Source organism: Trichomycterus rosablanca, chromosome 4, assembly GCF_030014385.1.
Source record: "Trichomycterus rosablanca isolate fTriRos1 chromosome 4, fTriRos1.hap1, whole genome shotgun sequence".
Lineage (NCBI taxonomy): Eukaryota > Metazoa > Chordata > Actinopteri > Siluriformes > Trichomycteridae > Trichomycterus > Trichomycterus rosablanca.
Window position 1 is genome coordinate 34,106,200 of NC_085991.1, and position 17,584 is coordinate 34,123,783.

General features: G+C 38.7%; 1 protein-coding gene across 1 annotated transcript in view; it reads left to right on the forward strand.

Moving 5' to 3' along the window:
• The first annotated feature begins 1,774 nt into the window (after nt 1-1,774).
• Nucleotides 1,775-17,584, forward strand: part of stim2b (stromal interaction molecule 2b) — a 65,051-nt gene continuing 49,241 nt past the window's right edge. The window contains exon 1 of the mRNA XM_062993265.1: nt 1,775-1,962. Within this exon, the coding sequence (XP_062849335.1) occupies nt 1,836-1,962 (127 nt within the window). The 5' untranslated portion in view covers nt 1,775-1,835. The remainder of the gene's footprint in view (nt 1,963-17,584) is intronic.

Genomic DNA, 17,584 nt, shown 5'->3' on the forward strand with positions numbered 1-17,584 from the left:
ACACGCTGCAAACAGACTGGGATCTCGAATACATTGTATCGTATCGAATCTCAGCTCTGCCTTGCCGGCTGAAGGCTGAGCGGCCACGAGAACAACGATTGGCCGGTTGTTCAGATGGGCGGGACTAAGCCGGATATGGGTCTCTCTCTGTCAGAATGGTGCAATTACGACCTCTGCTGGCTGATTAGAGGCGCCTGCACAGAGATGGGGAAGGAGTGCTCTTACATTTACATTTGCTCATTTACATTTGCTCTTAGGGTGTGTCTCTCCGTACACAACGCTAGGTGGCACAGCACTCGTCAATGTGTGGGTGATAAGATGCATACGGCTTGGTGCCCGGGTGTCGGAGGGAGGCGTGAGTTAGCTTCGATCTCCTCGGTCAGAGCAGGGATCGGCATAGGCGGAGAGGAAGCACGGCACTAAAGGGGGAGGAAAAGGGGAGAAAATGCTTTTAAAAATAAAAAAATAAAACAATTCTTTCATTTCAGTGGCTTCTCTACTGAAGACTGCTTGTGCTAATGATAAAGCACCATTGTGCTAACTGCTATCAGCCTCGCGTGCGATACATCCCGCGCACCGCATTTCGAATGCTACCCGAACAGCTGACGGCTGCGGCCAATCACATGCTGCCATGTTGGGCCATTCTGACCAATCACGGCGTACATCGCGGAGGAGAGCTTGGCTGCTTCTCTAAGCGGCATTGTGTTGTGGTGGGCACAGTAGGAGGAGAATATGATCGCCTGTATGATCGAACTATACCCTCTTATTTGGGTGGATGAAATTTGGATAGGTATAGGGTTTGGGATGTAATAATGGCAGCTTGTTTGCCCTGGGCGTCGCTGTGAGAGTAATAAAAGGAGGAAGTGTCGGACAATAGAGAGAGAGAGAGAGCGCGAGGTGTTTCCGTATTTGAGCCTGAACTTCTGGCACATACCGACACAGCCATGCTCATCACATTACTGTCTTACAATCAGTGGTGCCTGCTGACTGTAAGCGCTGTGTACTGGCATTCATACCCCAGCCAGATGAGATGATATGACATAAGTTCAGTAGCATACAACAAGCTGTCCCATAAACATTGGTGTTGATCTCGCAGCCTTCCAGATTTTACATTTCTAACCAGTGATGTGAAGCGATTTGCATACGGACTTCCGTGCTTTGGTGCCAGTTCTGCAGAGTGGATGGTACGATGGTACAGAGCTGAACCTGCTGATCGGTGGGAAATGTGTCCACGCTGGTATGGTTCGGATCCTGGCTCGGGTTTGCATGAGATGGCAGGAGCTGGTGGAGGCGGATCTTGTTCGCTATGCTGAAGCCAGATCTTCGTACACGCGATGTTTGTGTGGAAGTACCTAGACTGTTTAGTCCTAGGCCAGTCATGACGATCGGACTTTGCCAGTTTAAAGAGATCACTGGATACGCATAGCCCGTTTTAGGGACTGGATTTTAATACACCTCGGATTAAGTGATGTTGCTTGAGCCTTCTTCTTTATCAGTTTGCACTTTTCTTTTTGGAACTTGACTTAAAATCTAAGTTAGATAGGAACCGGCTTAATGAAACTGCGAATTATTTTGATCAATCACTTAATCTTTGTTGTCAAACATTTTACGATGCACCACCTGGCTTGGAAATAGGATTTGTTCTAGAACATACTTGAGCCTTGGATCTGTTATTATACCTGATCTTGGATATTCTGTACATTTCGTCTGCGTATTTTACTGGCCTTCAGATTTTGGACGTCTCTTTGGCTTTTCGGCTTTCCACCCATCTGGGTTTCTCCTTGATTCTCTCGTCCTCTCCTGCTGTGGGAGGATTTGAAATCGGTTCGTTCATCATGTCTCAGTTCTCTGGTTTAGTCCTGGTTTTTCTACGTGGACTCTTCATCTGTGCTCTGCTGGGATTAGAGATCAGCTCTACCGGGACTCTGGCTATCTCAGACCCGGCCATTGTGTCAACAACAGGTGAGATTTTCTTTTATAAATGGATTAACCTTATTTATGTTGATCTCAGTGCTGATCATGATGCCAGCCAGGAACATGCTAGTAGGAAAGCTGGAATGAACCCAGTATGGCATCTATAGTATGGTAGTGGGGATGCCCACACAAGGAGATTCCCTTTTTCCCATTTTCTAACACAGCCACCTTCCCAATTATAAGAGGGTGTGCATACTTTTGCAAGCACATTATTTTATTTTAAAATATAGGTTAAAATATAGCTTTTTTATAATACAAAACCTGGCATTTTATTGGGGGATGTGTAGACTTTTTATACCCACTGTATATGATAGTAGCCATTGTGTCAACAACAGGTGAGATTTTCTTTTATAAACCTATTTACCTTATTTATGTTGATCTCAGTGCTGATCATGATGCCAGCCAGGAACATGCTAGCAGGAAAGCTGGAATGAACCCGGTATGGCTTCTACAGTGTGGTAATGGGGATGCCCACACAAGGAGATTCCCTTTTTCCCATTTTCTAACACAGCCACCTTCCCAATTATAAGAGGTTGTGCATACTTTTGCAAGCACATTATTTTATCTTGTTTCTCCTCAGTTCAGTTTGTTGCACAGATTATAGGTCACAATGGTGTTAATAGTTCAGAAATGATTTACAAAACCTGGCATTGTAATGGAGAATGTGTAGACTTTTTATACCCACTGCATATGATAGTAGCCATTGTGTCAACAACCGGTGAGATTTTCTTTTATAAATGGATTAACCTTATTTATGTTGATCTCAGTGCTGATCATGATGCCAGGCAGGAACATGCTAGTAGGAAAGCTGGAATGAACCCAGTATGGCATCTATAGTATGGTAGTGGGGATGCCCACACAAGGAGATTCCCTTTTTCCCATTTTCTAACACAGCCACCTTCCCAATTATAAGAGGGTGTGCATACTTTTGCAAGCACATTATTTTATTTTACAATATAGGTCACTGTGGTGTTAATAGTTCAGAAATGATTTATCTTGGTCTGATTTTACACTACAAAAGCCTGGCATTTTAATGGAGGATGTGTAGACTTTTTATACCCACTGTATATGATAGTAGCCATTGTGTCAACAACAGGTGATGTTTTGTTTCATATACATATTTAACTTATTTATCTTGATCTCAGTGCTAATCATGATGCCAAGTAGAGACATGCTAGTAGAAAAGCTAATATGAACCCAGAATGGCATATATAGTATGGTAGTGGGGATGCCCACTCAAGGAGGTTCCCATTTTCTAACTACCAGTTATTATTATATCTTACATTCTGTCTCATCCTGTTGGTCTTTATTATCATTTTTGTGTAATTTAATGCCTCCAGAAGGTCTTTTCCAGACAGGTAAGCCCTTCATTTATTTATTTATTTTTTTAGCCAGGACTTCCCTGTCTCCTCCAGCTCTCAGCAGTGTGTGGGTATTCCTCCATCACTAACACACAGGCTTCCCCACCAAGGCTATACAATACATCACTTCACAGTCACTATCATGATATTAAAGACATTTATGATTCTAATTTACCAGATTCTGCAATATACAAAGAAAACAACATGCTATACTGTGGGTTTTAATATTTTCTGGGCATACAGAATAGATAGATAGACAGACACTTTATTAATCCCGAAGGAAATTGAGGCATCAGTAGCAAGTTACATAGATTAAAAGTAATAATACACACTATAAAGATTCACATTATACAAACAAGTACCTGCATAATCACAACAACACACTACAACAACAGGGCCTGTGGGTAAATATGGTGGTGTTATTTTGGTATACAAGGCTTGTATAGATTGTATCAAATGTAAAGTATGAATTATAAAGTGTACAGTGCAAAGATAATGTAAGCATTTGTATGCTGCTGTTTCTAGTCAGCTTTGTGCATCAACTCATTTATGAATTAGTTTCAGCAACGTCTCCATCCTGGTCAGGGCCCTTTTGAAACTGTAGGTGCAAAACATAACCTGGCCAAGGTGCCAATCCATTCCAGTAAAACATATTAAATAGGTTTACTTTCTCATATAAACCTATAGGCAGTTTAGAGCAGCCAATCCATTGAACGGTCTTCTATATATTTTAGCCTGAGGGTTGCAGTTTGGTGGAACGTGTGAGCATGTTTTCGGCTATATGAAGAAGTGTGCATGTGTTGGTTGCTTGAACAGCTTGTTTCTAAACACAGTTTTATCTCACTGGTTCATTTGTTAAACAGCAGTTTGTTGTGTAAAAAGTGATCTTACTGCCACTATCATAACATGGCTGGTAGTTGGGTGCCTTTGGTGTAATTTTGATGTATAACATGAGATAATAATTCATTGGATATTTGCAAGTAAGGTTAAATAAAACATGGAATTATAAGCACATGGGAAAAATATATTTTTAATTTTGTGTATTCTTTGTTTATTTTAGTGGTTTAATACTGCAGGTAAACATAAAGTCATTTAATTTTCATAGATTGGGACCTTTTATGTCACATATGCAATGCAAACATAATAAATACAATATCTGTTGATTCATTTAGGCTTCTTTTTAGCTTTATATACATGACGGGTGATATTTTCTGACATAATATGAAAAAACTCTGTGCAATGTCAAATCAATAACTCTAATGGACTAATCTGTAATTCACAAATAAATATACATGTATTTCCTTTAGCCCTATGCAGTAGTTTGGACAACCATGGTCCAGTTTCATGTTTTGTATCTAGGTAAAATAAGTTAACAAACTGAAATATGGCATTACTTAGCTATTTTAGAGCTTTCAGCAATGAGATCTCTTTGATGCATTGTAGCTCTTTGCATGGCTTTTGCTCTAAGATGCAACTAAATAAATGTCAGGAAAATTCTACTAGAAGAGCTGAACTTTATATGGGGTTAATCACAGTGACTTTAATTGAAGACATGAAGACATGTTATTATTTAACATGAGTTTGATTGTGATTGGTTCACTCTGAACACACCCACACCCCCAATTATAAGAGGGTGTGCACACATTTGCAAAAGCATTATTTTATTTCATTTTTTTCTTCTCTAAATGATTTTGGTTTGTTTTTCAGTTAAGTTGTGCAGATTTTAGGTCACATTAGTGGTGTTAATAGTTTAAAAATGATTTATCTTGCTCTGCTTTTTACAGTACAAAAACCTGGCATTTTATTAGAGGATGTGTAGACTTTTTATATCCAGTGTTTACAATACCATTTTGCTGTTTTTAGCAAATAGTGCCTGCGTAATTGTAAAAGACGTATGTAGCTAAAGCCTAGCACTGCTAACAAGCAGGAGGGCTATTTGCATTCAGTTTGTATTAGCAGTTAAGTGAAAAGTAAAGAAAACTTAAAACTAACTAGTTTACAATGATTTCTGTTTTATAGCATTTAACAAAGGAGACACACTGCATGTAGCTGAGCAGAGCTGTAACACAAGTTTAAAAGTGAAACAGTGAAGAAAATCCAGCTAAATACAGATACATGTGGAAGCTTTCAGAGTGAATCTGACGGTTATTCCACACAAATGCAGATTCATCTCATATGCACACTTTGATGACGTATTACTGCACCGCTCAAGCCAAGCGCTGAACAAAGCGGCTGTTTATTGTTTACTTGAAATGAAATAAATACATTTCTGTTTTATAGCATTTAACAAAGGAGACACACTGCATGTAAATACCTTAAAATACCTTTTTATAATCTTGAACTTTTTAAAATTCTTGTAAGGTAGAGAAAAGACTATCAGGTGCTAGGTGTAAACAGTCTGTTGACAACATGTCCGGATTTTTATCCCATCAGTTATGTAGTTACCATTTTAATTATTTTGATTTGTATTTACCTGTTGTGGTGTAATATTTTTCCCAAGCTGAGTTGTTTGTGTGATCATTATTATATTTACAATAATGCTAAATATTTATTCATACAAAACAGTCATTTTATCCTAATCAGGCTTTACAATAAGTTACCAATATTCATTTTCTCTACACATTAGTTCAGAATCAAGAATATGTATTTTTGTGTAAGCTGAAAAAGTGTAACTATAGGATAAGTCTAACTAAGAAATGCTGTCCAGTGTTGCATAAAACTAAAGCTAGTAGTTTCCTTCTTTTTAAATCCACATGCACAGTTATTAAGCCTCTGACAGCTCAGTTCAGAGTCCCTGAGATTAAGAAAAGATAAAACTATTTGAGGATACAAGGTTTATCTTAAAATTTAAAAGGTTATTTTCAGTGAAATTAAAATGTTTTTAAAATCAGTTAATATAATACACAGTTAATATACAGTGGTAGCTTAAAACTCAACATCAATTGGTTCTGGGACTGGCGTTGAGTTTAAAAGGCATTGAGTTTCAAGGTATTTTTTCCCCATAAGGATGTATGGGAAACCTGTTAATGGGTTCCATGGTCCCATGGAACTGCATATATTTCAGGATAATGTAAAATAATGGGGCTGTTTTTGACATTTATACACTGAAAATAATTATATAAAAACACTGCAATAAAAAGCTGATTCTTACAATTTCTCAGCACCCTGAGCTGTAACACAAGTTTAAAAGTGAAACAGTGAAGAAAATCCAGCTAAATACAGATACATGTGGAAGCTTTCAGAGTGAATCTGACGGTTATTCCACACAAATGCAGATTCGTCTCATATGCACACTTTGATGACGTATTACTGCACCGCTCAAGCCAAGCGCTGAATAAAGCGGCTGTTTATTGTTTATTTGAAATGAAATAAATACATTTTTAAAAAACAAACTGAACACGTTTAAGGGTACATATTTGTCGACTAAAAGTGTTGAGTTTCAAAGATTTTGAGTTTAGGGGACGTTGAGTTACAATGTACCACTGTAGTTAACATGAACATCATTGTCAGCTGAATGGTGGCATTTAAGTTACTTAGCAGTTGCCTTTATCCATTATGGGTTAAGGACCATGTTCAGGGGCACAACAGTACCAACTTTGTGGCGTGGCTTATACTAGCTACCTTCTAATTACTTGTCCAGTACTTTAACCTTTAAGCTACCACTTGTCCTTGTAGCATCTAGGGTAAGGCTGGAATTTCCTATTGTTTAGCATGTAGACTTTTTTGTCCCAGACTGCTTCTTTAACAGACAGTAAACTCTAATTTTTTTTATGTTTTGGTAATTATTTTAATTCCATGAATGAAAAAGCCTACCACAGTACCTGCCTACAAAGTACCTACTTAAATTTTTGGTTAGGGCAGCACGGTGGCTCGGTGGGTAGCACTGTCACCTCACAGCAAAAAGGTCCTGGGTTTGATTTCCAGGTGGAGTGGCACTGGGTTCTTTCTGTGTGGAGTTTGCATGTTCTCCCCGTGTCTGCGTAGGATTCCTCCGGGAACTCCAGTTTCCTCCCACAGTCCAAAGACATGCAAGTGAGGTGAATACAGAATTGTCCACGACTGTGTTTATTATTAGGGACTTGAACTGATGAATCTTGTGTAATCAGTAACTACCTGTCCTGTCATGAATGTAAAATCCTAATAAATAACTGAATTAATTTTGGTTATAAAAATGACCAGGTGAAATAGAGACTCTAAGAGAGGGTTGCAGGTTCAAAACTTGCTTAAGTCAGGGATTTCGACTTTGTGCCAATGGCTGGCAAGTTTTGATATTCCCGCTCTGATCTCTTTAGTTATGCACAAGCATGGCACTAAGCACTTAAGTCCCAGCTTCTCTAGAGGCACTGCAACCTGACACTGTCATCAAACTCCAGAATCAGCATGTATGTAAAATATGTACTCGGTGCACATTCCTTAAATAAAATCTATAAAAAATCCATCATTAAGACAAAATCAAATCAAACAGCCTCTACTTTTTTTTCTTACATTATTCGAGATTATGATTTTAACTGAGACAATGATACTCACTGTATACTCACACATTCTGACCGTTTAATAAGGTTATGAAATGTTGACTGTGCATGAATGTGCCTTAGGCTATCAAGATTGATCTGTAATTCGGATAAACGCATGTGGCACACATTTAGCGGGGCGGTCTTGGCTGAATCTGTCACACACAGCTGTTTTCTCAATCCTGGGCCAGGATTTAATGACAGTGTATCATTTCAGTCGTCTGGCGTGGATCAGGCTGACCTGACATATTGCTGTCTCTCCAGCTGGAACCCCCTCCAGCCTGCCAAGTGCACACTCCATATCACTTTTAAATTGTAATTTTTTTTCCTGCTTAAATTCATATGTGCATGGAAATAGAAGCCAGGCACAGGATGATCCATCAGTGTCTGTAGAAGTACAACAGACTCTACCTACTGCCAAAGCTGTTTTAGAATGAGCTTTGATGATAAATGAGGGCTGATGGAATGTAATGACTCTTTAACGTTCAGCTTATTTCTTTTTGACCTTTAAATCATATGTACACATAAATCATCTATGCTAAAAGTGTTTGGTGTAATTTATAGCTGCAATCGAAATTATTCAACCCCAAATTAGCAAAATGTACAGACTTTCAGCTGCAATAAACCAGGTAAACAAGAACAGATAGCTCAAGAATTTAAATCTTAACTTAAATAGCTTGACAACTAATATAACAAGTGGTTACTCCAAATTCAACACAAGATGCCAATTTTAATTGCTACAGCAGTCTTAGAATTATTCAACTGCTTCGTGACAGGTGTCTTTAGTATTTAGCAGATCACCCTTTTGCTGTTTTGACTATCTGCAAATGTGATGCAGCGTTCCTGACGAATATTTTCCCATTCCATATGGGCAATGGCCTTCAGTTCACTAATGTTATTGGGCTTGCATGCTGCAAGTGCCTTCTTCAAATCCCACCAAAGATTTTGGGGTTCAAGCAACTCCAGAATCTTTCAGGACTTCTTCTAAAACCAAACCTCGATGGACTTTAGGTATGTCTAGGATCATCGTCCTGTTGGAAGGTCCAGTGACGCCATGCTTTAGCTTCCGCACAAAAGGCATGAGGTTTTCTCCTAGGATTTCCTCACACTTGATTGAATCCATCTTTTCTCCACTCTCTGCAGGTTTCCACTGCCAGAGGAAACAAAGCAGTCCCAGTGCATCACCGAGTCACCACCATGCCTCAGTGTAGGCAGGGTTCTTTTTAGCATATGCTTTATTCGTCTTCCTCTAGATATTCCACTGATTCATGGGCCTGACAAGTTTCATCTTGGTTTCATTGCTCCACAGAATAGAATCCCAAAACTTCTGTGGCTTATTGATATGGTTTTAAGCATATTTGTTCATGCGTGGAGACCTACAGCGTTTACTATACAACCTTACTGTGCAACTAAACTTAAACCTCAGTTGCTGCCACCAAATTTTGCTGGAGGTCTTTTGCAGTCACTCAGTGTTTTTGTTGACCTCCTACCCTTTTCATCTGATGGCATCTTCCTCATTCTGCCACATACAGTATATGTAGTGTAGACAATGGTCTATTAACTTTGACCTTGTGAACTATGCTTTGAACTGTATCTTTAGGAACATTCAGTACCTTTGCTATCTTTTTGCATCCTTTTCCTTGTTTGTACAAGGCAGTTATCTCTTCTCCTAACCATTTAATTAAGTCTCTTGACTTAGCTATGTTTCTAACATGCAATTAAATGTGACAGTCAACAAACCTTGAACCAGTCCAGCACACCTGATTCAATCGATGAGGTCCTTGATTAGTTGCTGGTGTGCTTCTGATTTGCAAATGTGTGCTCTTGATTCTGTTCAGGGGGTTGAGTAATTTTAAGACTGTTAAAGTCATTTAAATGGTGTATCTGTTAGATTTGGAGAAACCAATTAGTTTTGTTACATTAGTTGCATTGTGCTATTTAAATTGTTATTTATGTGTGTTGAATAATTTTTATTGAACGTGTCAAGAGGCAGACGATCATGGATTTGTGAACTTGTAATGAATGTACTTGGATTGTGAAGTATATACCAACACACCTAGTCAATATTACTAAAATTTTTACATGAAAAGTCACTTGGAGCATGTAATGAAAGTTGGAATGTGTCCAAAGACAGTTTATTACAGATAACAGGTCTATAATACAGCGTCATAGGCCTGCTTTTACATCAGTAAAACAGCAGTATATCAGTGTTATTAGGTTATAAATCCATACAAATGTAAGTACCAACCTAGAATAACATATGATAAACCCCTGTTATTATACATCACATCTGTGCAATATAAGCAGTTACCATACATGAGCTTTAACGCATTACCTTGTATTGAGCATAAAGGACTAATATTTGTGCACTGAAACCATATTTACATTGTAATCCTCAAAAACCCCATGAACTCTACTCATCAACTGGCTTAAGCAATTGTTTTTTTGTTTATTGGGATTATTTGAGCTAACCATGACTAATTAATTTGTTCAATATTTTATACTATTTCAATTGGTGCAGCTTCACATTTATCTGTTTACATTTATTTATACATCTTTTTCTATTTTTTTATGCATTTTCTCCCATTTTCTCCTAATTTAGCGTAGTCAGTTTGTCTTCCACTGCTGGGGGATCCCTGATTGCAGTCGAGGTGGATATATTGCTGCTCACGCCTCCTCCGACCCTCGCGCAGCCCTTAGCGGAACCCTTTTTCACCTATGCACAGGCGGCTCTCTCTCTGCTAACACAGCGTTTGAAGACCCCACCCACATTGTCCGGTCGTCCCGCTCCAGCAGAAACGTGTCTGCTGAAGGCACTGCCAATTATGCCTGCTAGGTGGCGCTCAGCCGACCGGTGGAAACGCTGAGTTTTGAACCGAAAAGTTCAAAATCTCGGCGCTGTCGTGCTAATGGAATACCCCACTGCGCCACCTGGGCGCCTATCTGTTTACAATAATGGAATTTAGCAGATGCTTTTATCTAAAGTATACAGTGCAAGCAATTGGGGGTTAAGGGCCTTGCTCAGGGGCACAGCACTGGCAACATTGGCCGGAATTGAAACAGTGACCTTCTGATTACCAGTCTTAACCTCTGAGCTACCACTTTTATTAGTTGAACTATTTTAGTAGTGCATATTTTGTGCCGAATTATGATGGCCATTGGCTAATTATGTTGTACAGATTGTATAGTGGGCGCGATGGGTAGCACTGTCGCCTCACAGCAAAAAGGTACTGGGTTCGATTCTCAGGTGGAGCAGTCTGGGTTCTTTCTTTGTGGAGTTTGCATGTTCTCCCTGTGTCTGTGTGGGTTTCCTCCAGGAGCTTTGGTTTCCTTCCACGGTCCAAAGACATGCAGTCAGGTAAATTGGAGATACTGAAAAATTGCCCTTAGGTGTGTGTGTGTGTGTGTGTGTGTGTGCGTGTGTGTTCGCGTGTGTGTGTGTGCATGTGTGTGTGTGCGTGTGTGTGTGTGTGTTAAGGTGTAAATGTCCAGTGTGTTTCTGTGTGCCTTCCACCCACTGAGAGCTAGGATATGCTCCAGCACCCCTGGGACCCTGATTAGGATAAGTGAGATTGTACAGTTTTATTACTTTGGACCAGCAGGTCTCAACTTTGTGTTGATTAAAATATGTATTTATACTGACATGAAATGACACTGATAGAAAACAGGGTTCAAAAGTTTAAAAAAAAAGTCTTTGCTTATAGTGACGTGTCATTCTTCTCTCCCACGCACACAGTTTAAAGGAAGTGAAGATTAACACATCTAAAAACTGAGTGTCTTGCATTGTTGGAGAAAAATAAGCGAGCTGTGTGATGAGGGAGTGTTTACGGGGTTTGTCATCATGCTGTCTTGAATGCGTGCAAATATTTACGGCACTTGGATTGCTCTGTCTTTCTTAGGCCCAGATGGAGCAGAACAAGTGGTGAGGTGTGAAAATATTCACACTGGCCTTTTTATTACAGTTGTGTGTGGTGAAGTTGAGCTTTTAAGTTAACCGGTCGTCATAAAGTTAATGTTCTGAATAATTAATTGCTGTAAATGGCTGATAGAATGTGTGTTGCATAATTCTCTGTGTTTTACATCACATTTAGCAGACATGCTTATTCTAAACTGTGTGTTTACTTAGTCACGTACACTGTGTGTGTGTGTGTGTGTGTGTGTGTGTGTGTGTGTGTGTGTGTGTGTGTGTGCGCGCTTTAGGCCGCAAACCTCAGTGGATGCGTCACTCTGGATAATTGGTTGATGTGTGAGCTGAGTCACACACAAGCTTTGAAGGTTTGAAGCAGTGATGCAATGTTCAATTCAATTTTAAAACAGATTCCTTTAAAGGGTCCATATTGATTAATCAAATGCATCTGATTCGCAGGAGGTTGCCTGTTTTATCCAGGATACACCCGCAGACAACCTTGCTTAAACAGTTTATTTCATAACCTCAATCAGAATCAAGATGGTACAGTATGAAAACCTCCATTGACCTGCATTTAAATGAAAATGGTACCAGGACAAAGTACTTTTTGTTTCAGTGTGGCACCCACTCTGCCAGCTATACCACATTCTGCCCTTTTTATGTTTGTACTCTTAATGCCCCTTTTCCATTGCATGATACCCTACAGTAAAATACGGTACACGCCCAAATCCAGAACTATCCTTACTATACATAATGTACTGTTGCTCGTTTGTGATTGCACAAGGGGACTCGTTAAAGAAGGGGGAGTACAATTAAGGTGAAGCTGAGATGGCATTCTTCACAAGAAGCGGAGAGCAAATATGCAGCGCAGTAACAGTTGGTAACGACAGCATGATTTTTACCCTAAATAAGGCACAAACCCATCTCAAGGCTTGAGCCATCTCCTCCCTCAGACAAAGCCTGAACCTGGACCTCAGCAGTGGTAGGCAAGTAATAGACCACAAAATAAATGAAAACAAAAAATAACTGCCCACTTTTGATTACAAGAATTTGGAATCAGTTCCAACTTGTCGTTTCGAATCTCAGCTCTGCTATCTGGCAGGATGGGCGCCTACATGAACAACGATTGGTTGTTGTTCATACAGGGTGGGAGCTGGACGAGGATTCCTCATAACTAATGCAGTAATGACCTCTGCTGGCTGATTGATGGTTCGTTGATTAGGGTGTGGCTCTCAGTACACAAAGCTGATCCACATATGAACTCGTCTCATGCAGGTGAAAAGATGCAGTCGGCTACTGCACACGTGTCGGAGGGGGCGTGTGTCAGTCTCGGCTCTCCTCAACCAGGGTGGAGATCAACATCAGTAGAGAGAAAAGGGGAGAAAATGCATAAACAAATAATAATAATAATAATAATAATAATAAAGAATTTGGAATCGCAATTGGCCATCAGTAACTTGTTCATGAATTTAAAAATAATGTAGATGTAGAAAATAATGAAGAAGCATGTGTTCTACAGTGACCCCGGGGCACGTGTTTTAATACTAAACCCAGAGCATGTGTGAAAATGTGTGCTGGTGTTAATCTGTGTGTATAGAGTGAGAGCTGCATGAATTTGTGTTGTGTCTAATATCACGTGAGTTTGTGTGGGCTTTAGTCAGACAGTCTTGATGTGCTTGAAGAAATAAATGACCCATTTTTTATCCAGTGCTTTAAAAAGGTTGTTTGTCGTCTACAGTTGTGCAGAGTCTGTGTGTGTCTGTGAGAGAGAGAGAGAGAGAGAGAGAGAGAGAGAGAAAGAGAGCAGGGATATACTAAGTGTAAACAACATACTGTGTGCATACACTATATGACCAACAGGATTTGCTCACCTGACCATGAGCTTGTTGGACATCCCATTTTAAAACTAATGGTATTAAAATTGAGTGACCACTGTGTGATCTTTTCAGCTCTAACAGACACTTCTCTCACCAAGAATTGTGAAGTATGTGTGTTGGAATTTGTGCCCATTTGTATGGCTGAGCACTGATGTTGGTCAGGAAAACCTCAATTGATGTTCCAGTTCAGTCCAAAGCTGTTGAGTAGAGCTGAGGTCAGGGCTGAATGTCCTCAAACCGAGCTTGTCTTTATAGACCTTGCTTTGTGCACAGACACACAGTCATGCTGTAACAGGAAGAGCCTTGTCTAAATTACTGCTGCAAATTGAAATTGATTAAGTGATGAATTTAATAATAATTTAACAGAATGAATATTTGTAATATCCTGATCTCCTGGGCTGACTGCACAGTTAGGATTAATGGAGGGAGAACTTAATAATTGATGAATCATTTGAGGTGATTTCAAAGAGGTTCCTTATTAATTAATCATCTTAAGTGAATAAGCTATTTGATGTTAACTACTAAATATAAACTCTGAAAAGATGACTAGTTAATTTCATCTATGTTCATTTACAGTATGTGGATTTAAATAAAAAAAAGTCAGATTTTTTCAGATAGATGAAGCATTGTAGAAGCATTGATTCATTCAGATTTTAACTAGGACTGGGTGTGGAGTTTACACTTAGCCAAAAACAGGTGAATACCTAGTGACTTACACTAGATGGCCAAAAGTATTCGGACACATAACCATGAGCTTGTTGGGCATCCCATTTAAAATAAACAAATGGTATTTAAATAGAGTGACCGATATGATCCTTTCTGCTATGGCGACAGACAGACAGACAGACAGACAGACTTTATTTATCTCGAGGGAAATTATTGGTCTCCAGTAGTTTAACAAGCAAAAGAAGAGAAACTAATACAAATAAAGTAAGTAAGGTGTAGCGAATGTACAATGCATTCGCATTTATACAATATATGGAAGCTTCTCATAAGACTTTGAAGTTTGTCTGTGGGAATTCGGTCAAAAAAGCATTTGTATGGCTGGGCACTGATATTGGGCAACAAAGCCTGAGTCAATGAGATCTGGGTTCTGGGTTTGAATACCAGTGGTGCTATTGACCGTCCGGGCATCTACAAAGACAAGATTGATTATGTTTTGGATGGTCGAAGCCTGAGGTGGATTGGTGCACTGTCCAGGGTATTCCTGCTTTGCACCCAGTGTGTCCTGGTGGAACTGGACCTGTGTACAAGTGTATTACCATGAACATAGAATTTTAAAAGGAATCAGAAATTTATGGATGCATATATTGAACTGCTTTGTTATTTTTCTATATGTTATATTGTCTTTTGTTTGTTTATGCTTTTTAAATATATTCATTTTGGCATCCTGTGTTATTTAGCATGGAGACAATTGTAAATGTAGGAGCACAACAATTTTGCCATGTTCTTGCCATGTTCTTCTTTCAAGTTTTTTCTCTGTGTTTTCTGGTACTCTAGTGTCTACTTCAACTAGAGTAAGGTAATGTTTACTATGGAAGCACTTCTGTAAGTTGCTTTAAATAAGAGCATCTGCTAAATGCAGAAAATGTAAATGTAATTTATTTCCAAAATATATTCCAGTATGCAGAGTGGCTTTTATGAATTGCTCCTAGGTGCTTTTACGAAACGATTATATGACGTGCAACAATTTGGACTATTGACACATTTTCTTTTTACCTGGAGACCTACAAACACAGAATGTGTGCTTTGGTGTAAGATAAAAGTTTACAGTAACAAGGGGTTATTTGAACAGGAAAGTCAACATTTGGTTCCCCTGCGGTGTTTGTTTACTCTTCTAAAGCGCGAGAAGGAGAATGGTGAGCATGTTTGCATGTGAGCTGTTTCTTCACTTTAGCCTAGAGACACTATCATACGCCTAACACTGTGTGTCAAACATGACACAATGACTTAAAATTATTTTCAAAAATTGATTCCGTAAAAATGCTTGTTCAGCATTCCATGCATTATATGAGATATTCTCATGACATCTTGGCGTAGAAATGCAATACTGTAGGAATGCAATGTTTTTGTTAGTGTATACACATCAGCCACTTCTTAGGAAAACCAACTGGGTAGGTCCATTTTTGCTCTCATAGCAATTCTTCTGCAATTCCCTTGTGGTTTTGGTCCATGTTGACATGATTGCATCACATAATTGCAATTACTGGTTTACCAGCCTGGGAAGGCTAGTAAGGGACACTGAACTAATTGCCATTTTAATGGAACCAGTCTTATATGACTTGGGCTTTTCGACATGACACATTATCCTACTGAATTTAACCAATATTAGCCAGATGACTTAAGTGTGGCCATAACGGGATGCATAGTGATACAAAATGTTTTACTGTTCAACCTCTGTCTAGTTTGCGTTAGCTTGTGTCTGTTGTTGCTTTAGATTCCTGTTTTTGGCCAATAGGAGTAGAACCCAGTGTGATCTTTTGCTACTGTATTTCACCTCCAAATTGTTGTGATTTGTGTTTTTTGCTCAATACGACTTTAAATAGTGGTTATTTGTGTTGCTGTAGCTTTCATTTGGGGTGATTACAGATGATATATTATAATTATGTTTTTATGACAATTAGTTTTTTGGAAATGATAACACAGTATCTACAAAATGAACTACAGAAACTACAGAACAGGCAAAAACATACAAAAAATTTAAGGAAAAATAGATGATCAATGGCCTAACATGCAACCAGCTGCTTGGTACTATTTCATGTAATTGTATTTCAATACTAATTGATCCAGAATTCTTGACTATTGGTGAAATTATAATTCATAAAATTATTTAGTAAATAATTATACATAGGACCCTACTAAATTTACGGAAAACGTGCTTAATTTCACAGACCTCATTTTTAAAAATTTGCAGGTTTCACGAATTTTTAAAGAAAGGTGCCACATTTTATGGCAGTCATTAAATAACACCTATAAATTGAATGATGTCCGTGTTTTCACAGTGAATTGGTTAGGACCTTACTTATACATACTGATTACCTCAGTTTTAAATACTTCTGTGTTTTGTAATATTGTACTGTTTTAATAAAAGTACAATTTTAACAAATTCATAACATTAAATTAACACATGAGCATTACATAGGGCACAATTATGAATTCATGGTACTTTAGCTTTAACATGTAAATATTCACATTTGTTTCAAAATCATAATCAAATCATAATAATAAGAATTTCCCCCCTTATTTCACTCAGTTTGATCGTTACCAATTCCCCTGTTGAAAGTCTCTTGCTTCTTGTGCCACCCTACACTGGCAGAGCAAGCTAAGGATGTCATGTGTAGTCACCGGCTGCATCTTTTCACCTGTCAGTAAAGGAGTCTCACAAAGATCTCAGCAACATTTTACATAATTACTGACTGATATTTTTTATTGTCAAACAACTTCTTTGTTATAATGTCAATGCTATCTGCTTACATTTGCAATTGGATATTATCATTATTAGTGCAAGATCTTTGCATGTTGTACTATGTAATTTATTATTATTTGATTACAAATTACTACTCAACCCAGCAAATGAAAGTGCATCATGATGGAATGTGTAGTGGCTGCAATGATACTACTGTCAACAAAGACCAATTTTAAATGCCAACATAACTCTTCTGAAGCCAGTCATTTTTTACCTGGCGGGGTGTGTTTTTGCGTGGGTGGTAACAGGAGGGAGAAACTGAGGAATGATAATGTCTTTGCACACCTGTCAGCTGTTACCTGTGCACTTATTTACTTGCTTTACAGCAGCAGTCTAACACATGGTAATGCAAAGCTTATTTGACTGTACATAGTGTCAGTTGTGTTCCAGCAGCTTCTAATTCATGCCAGACCTGTTTTGAGTAGGTCTTGGATTACGTCTGATCATTCAGACAAAGTTCTACCTAGCATAACGTGACCGATTAGGGT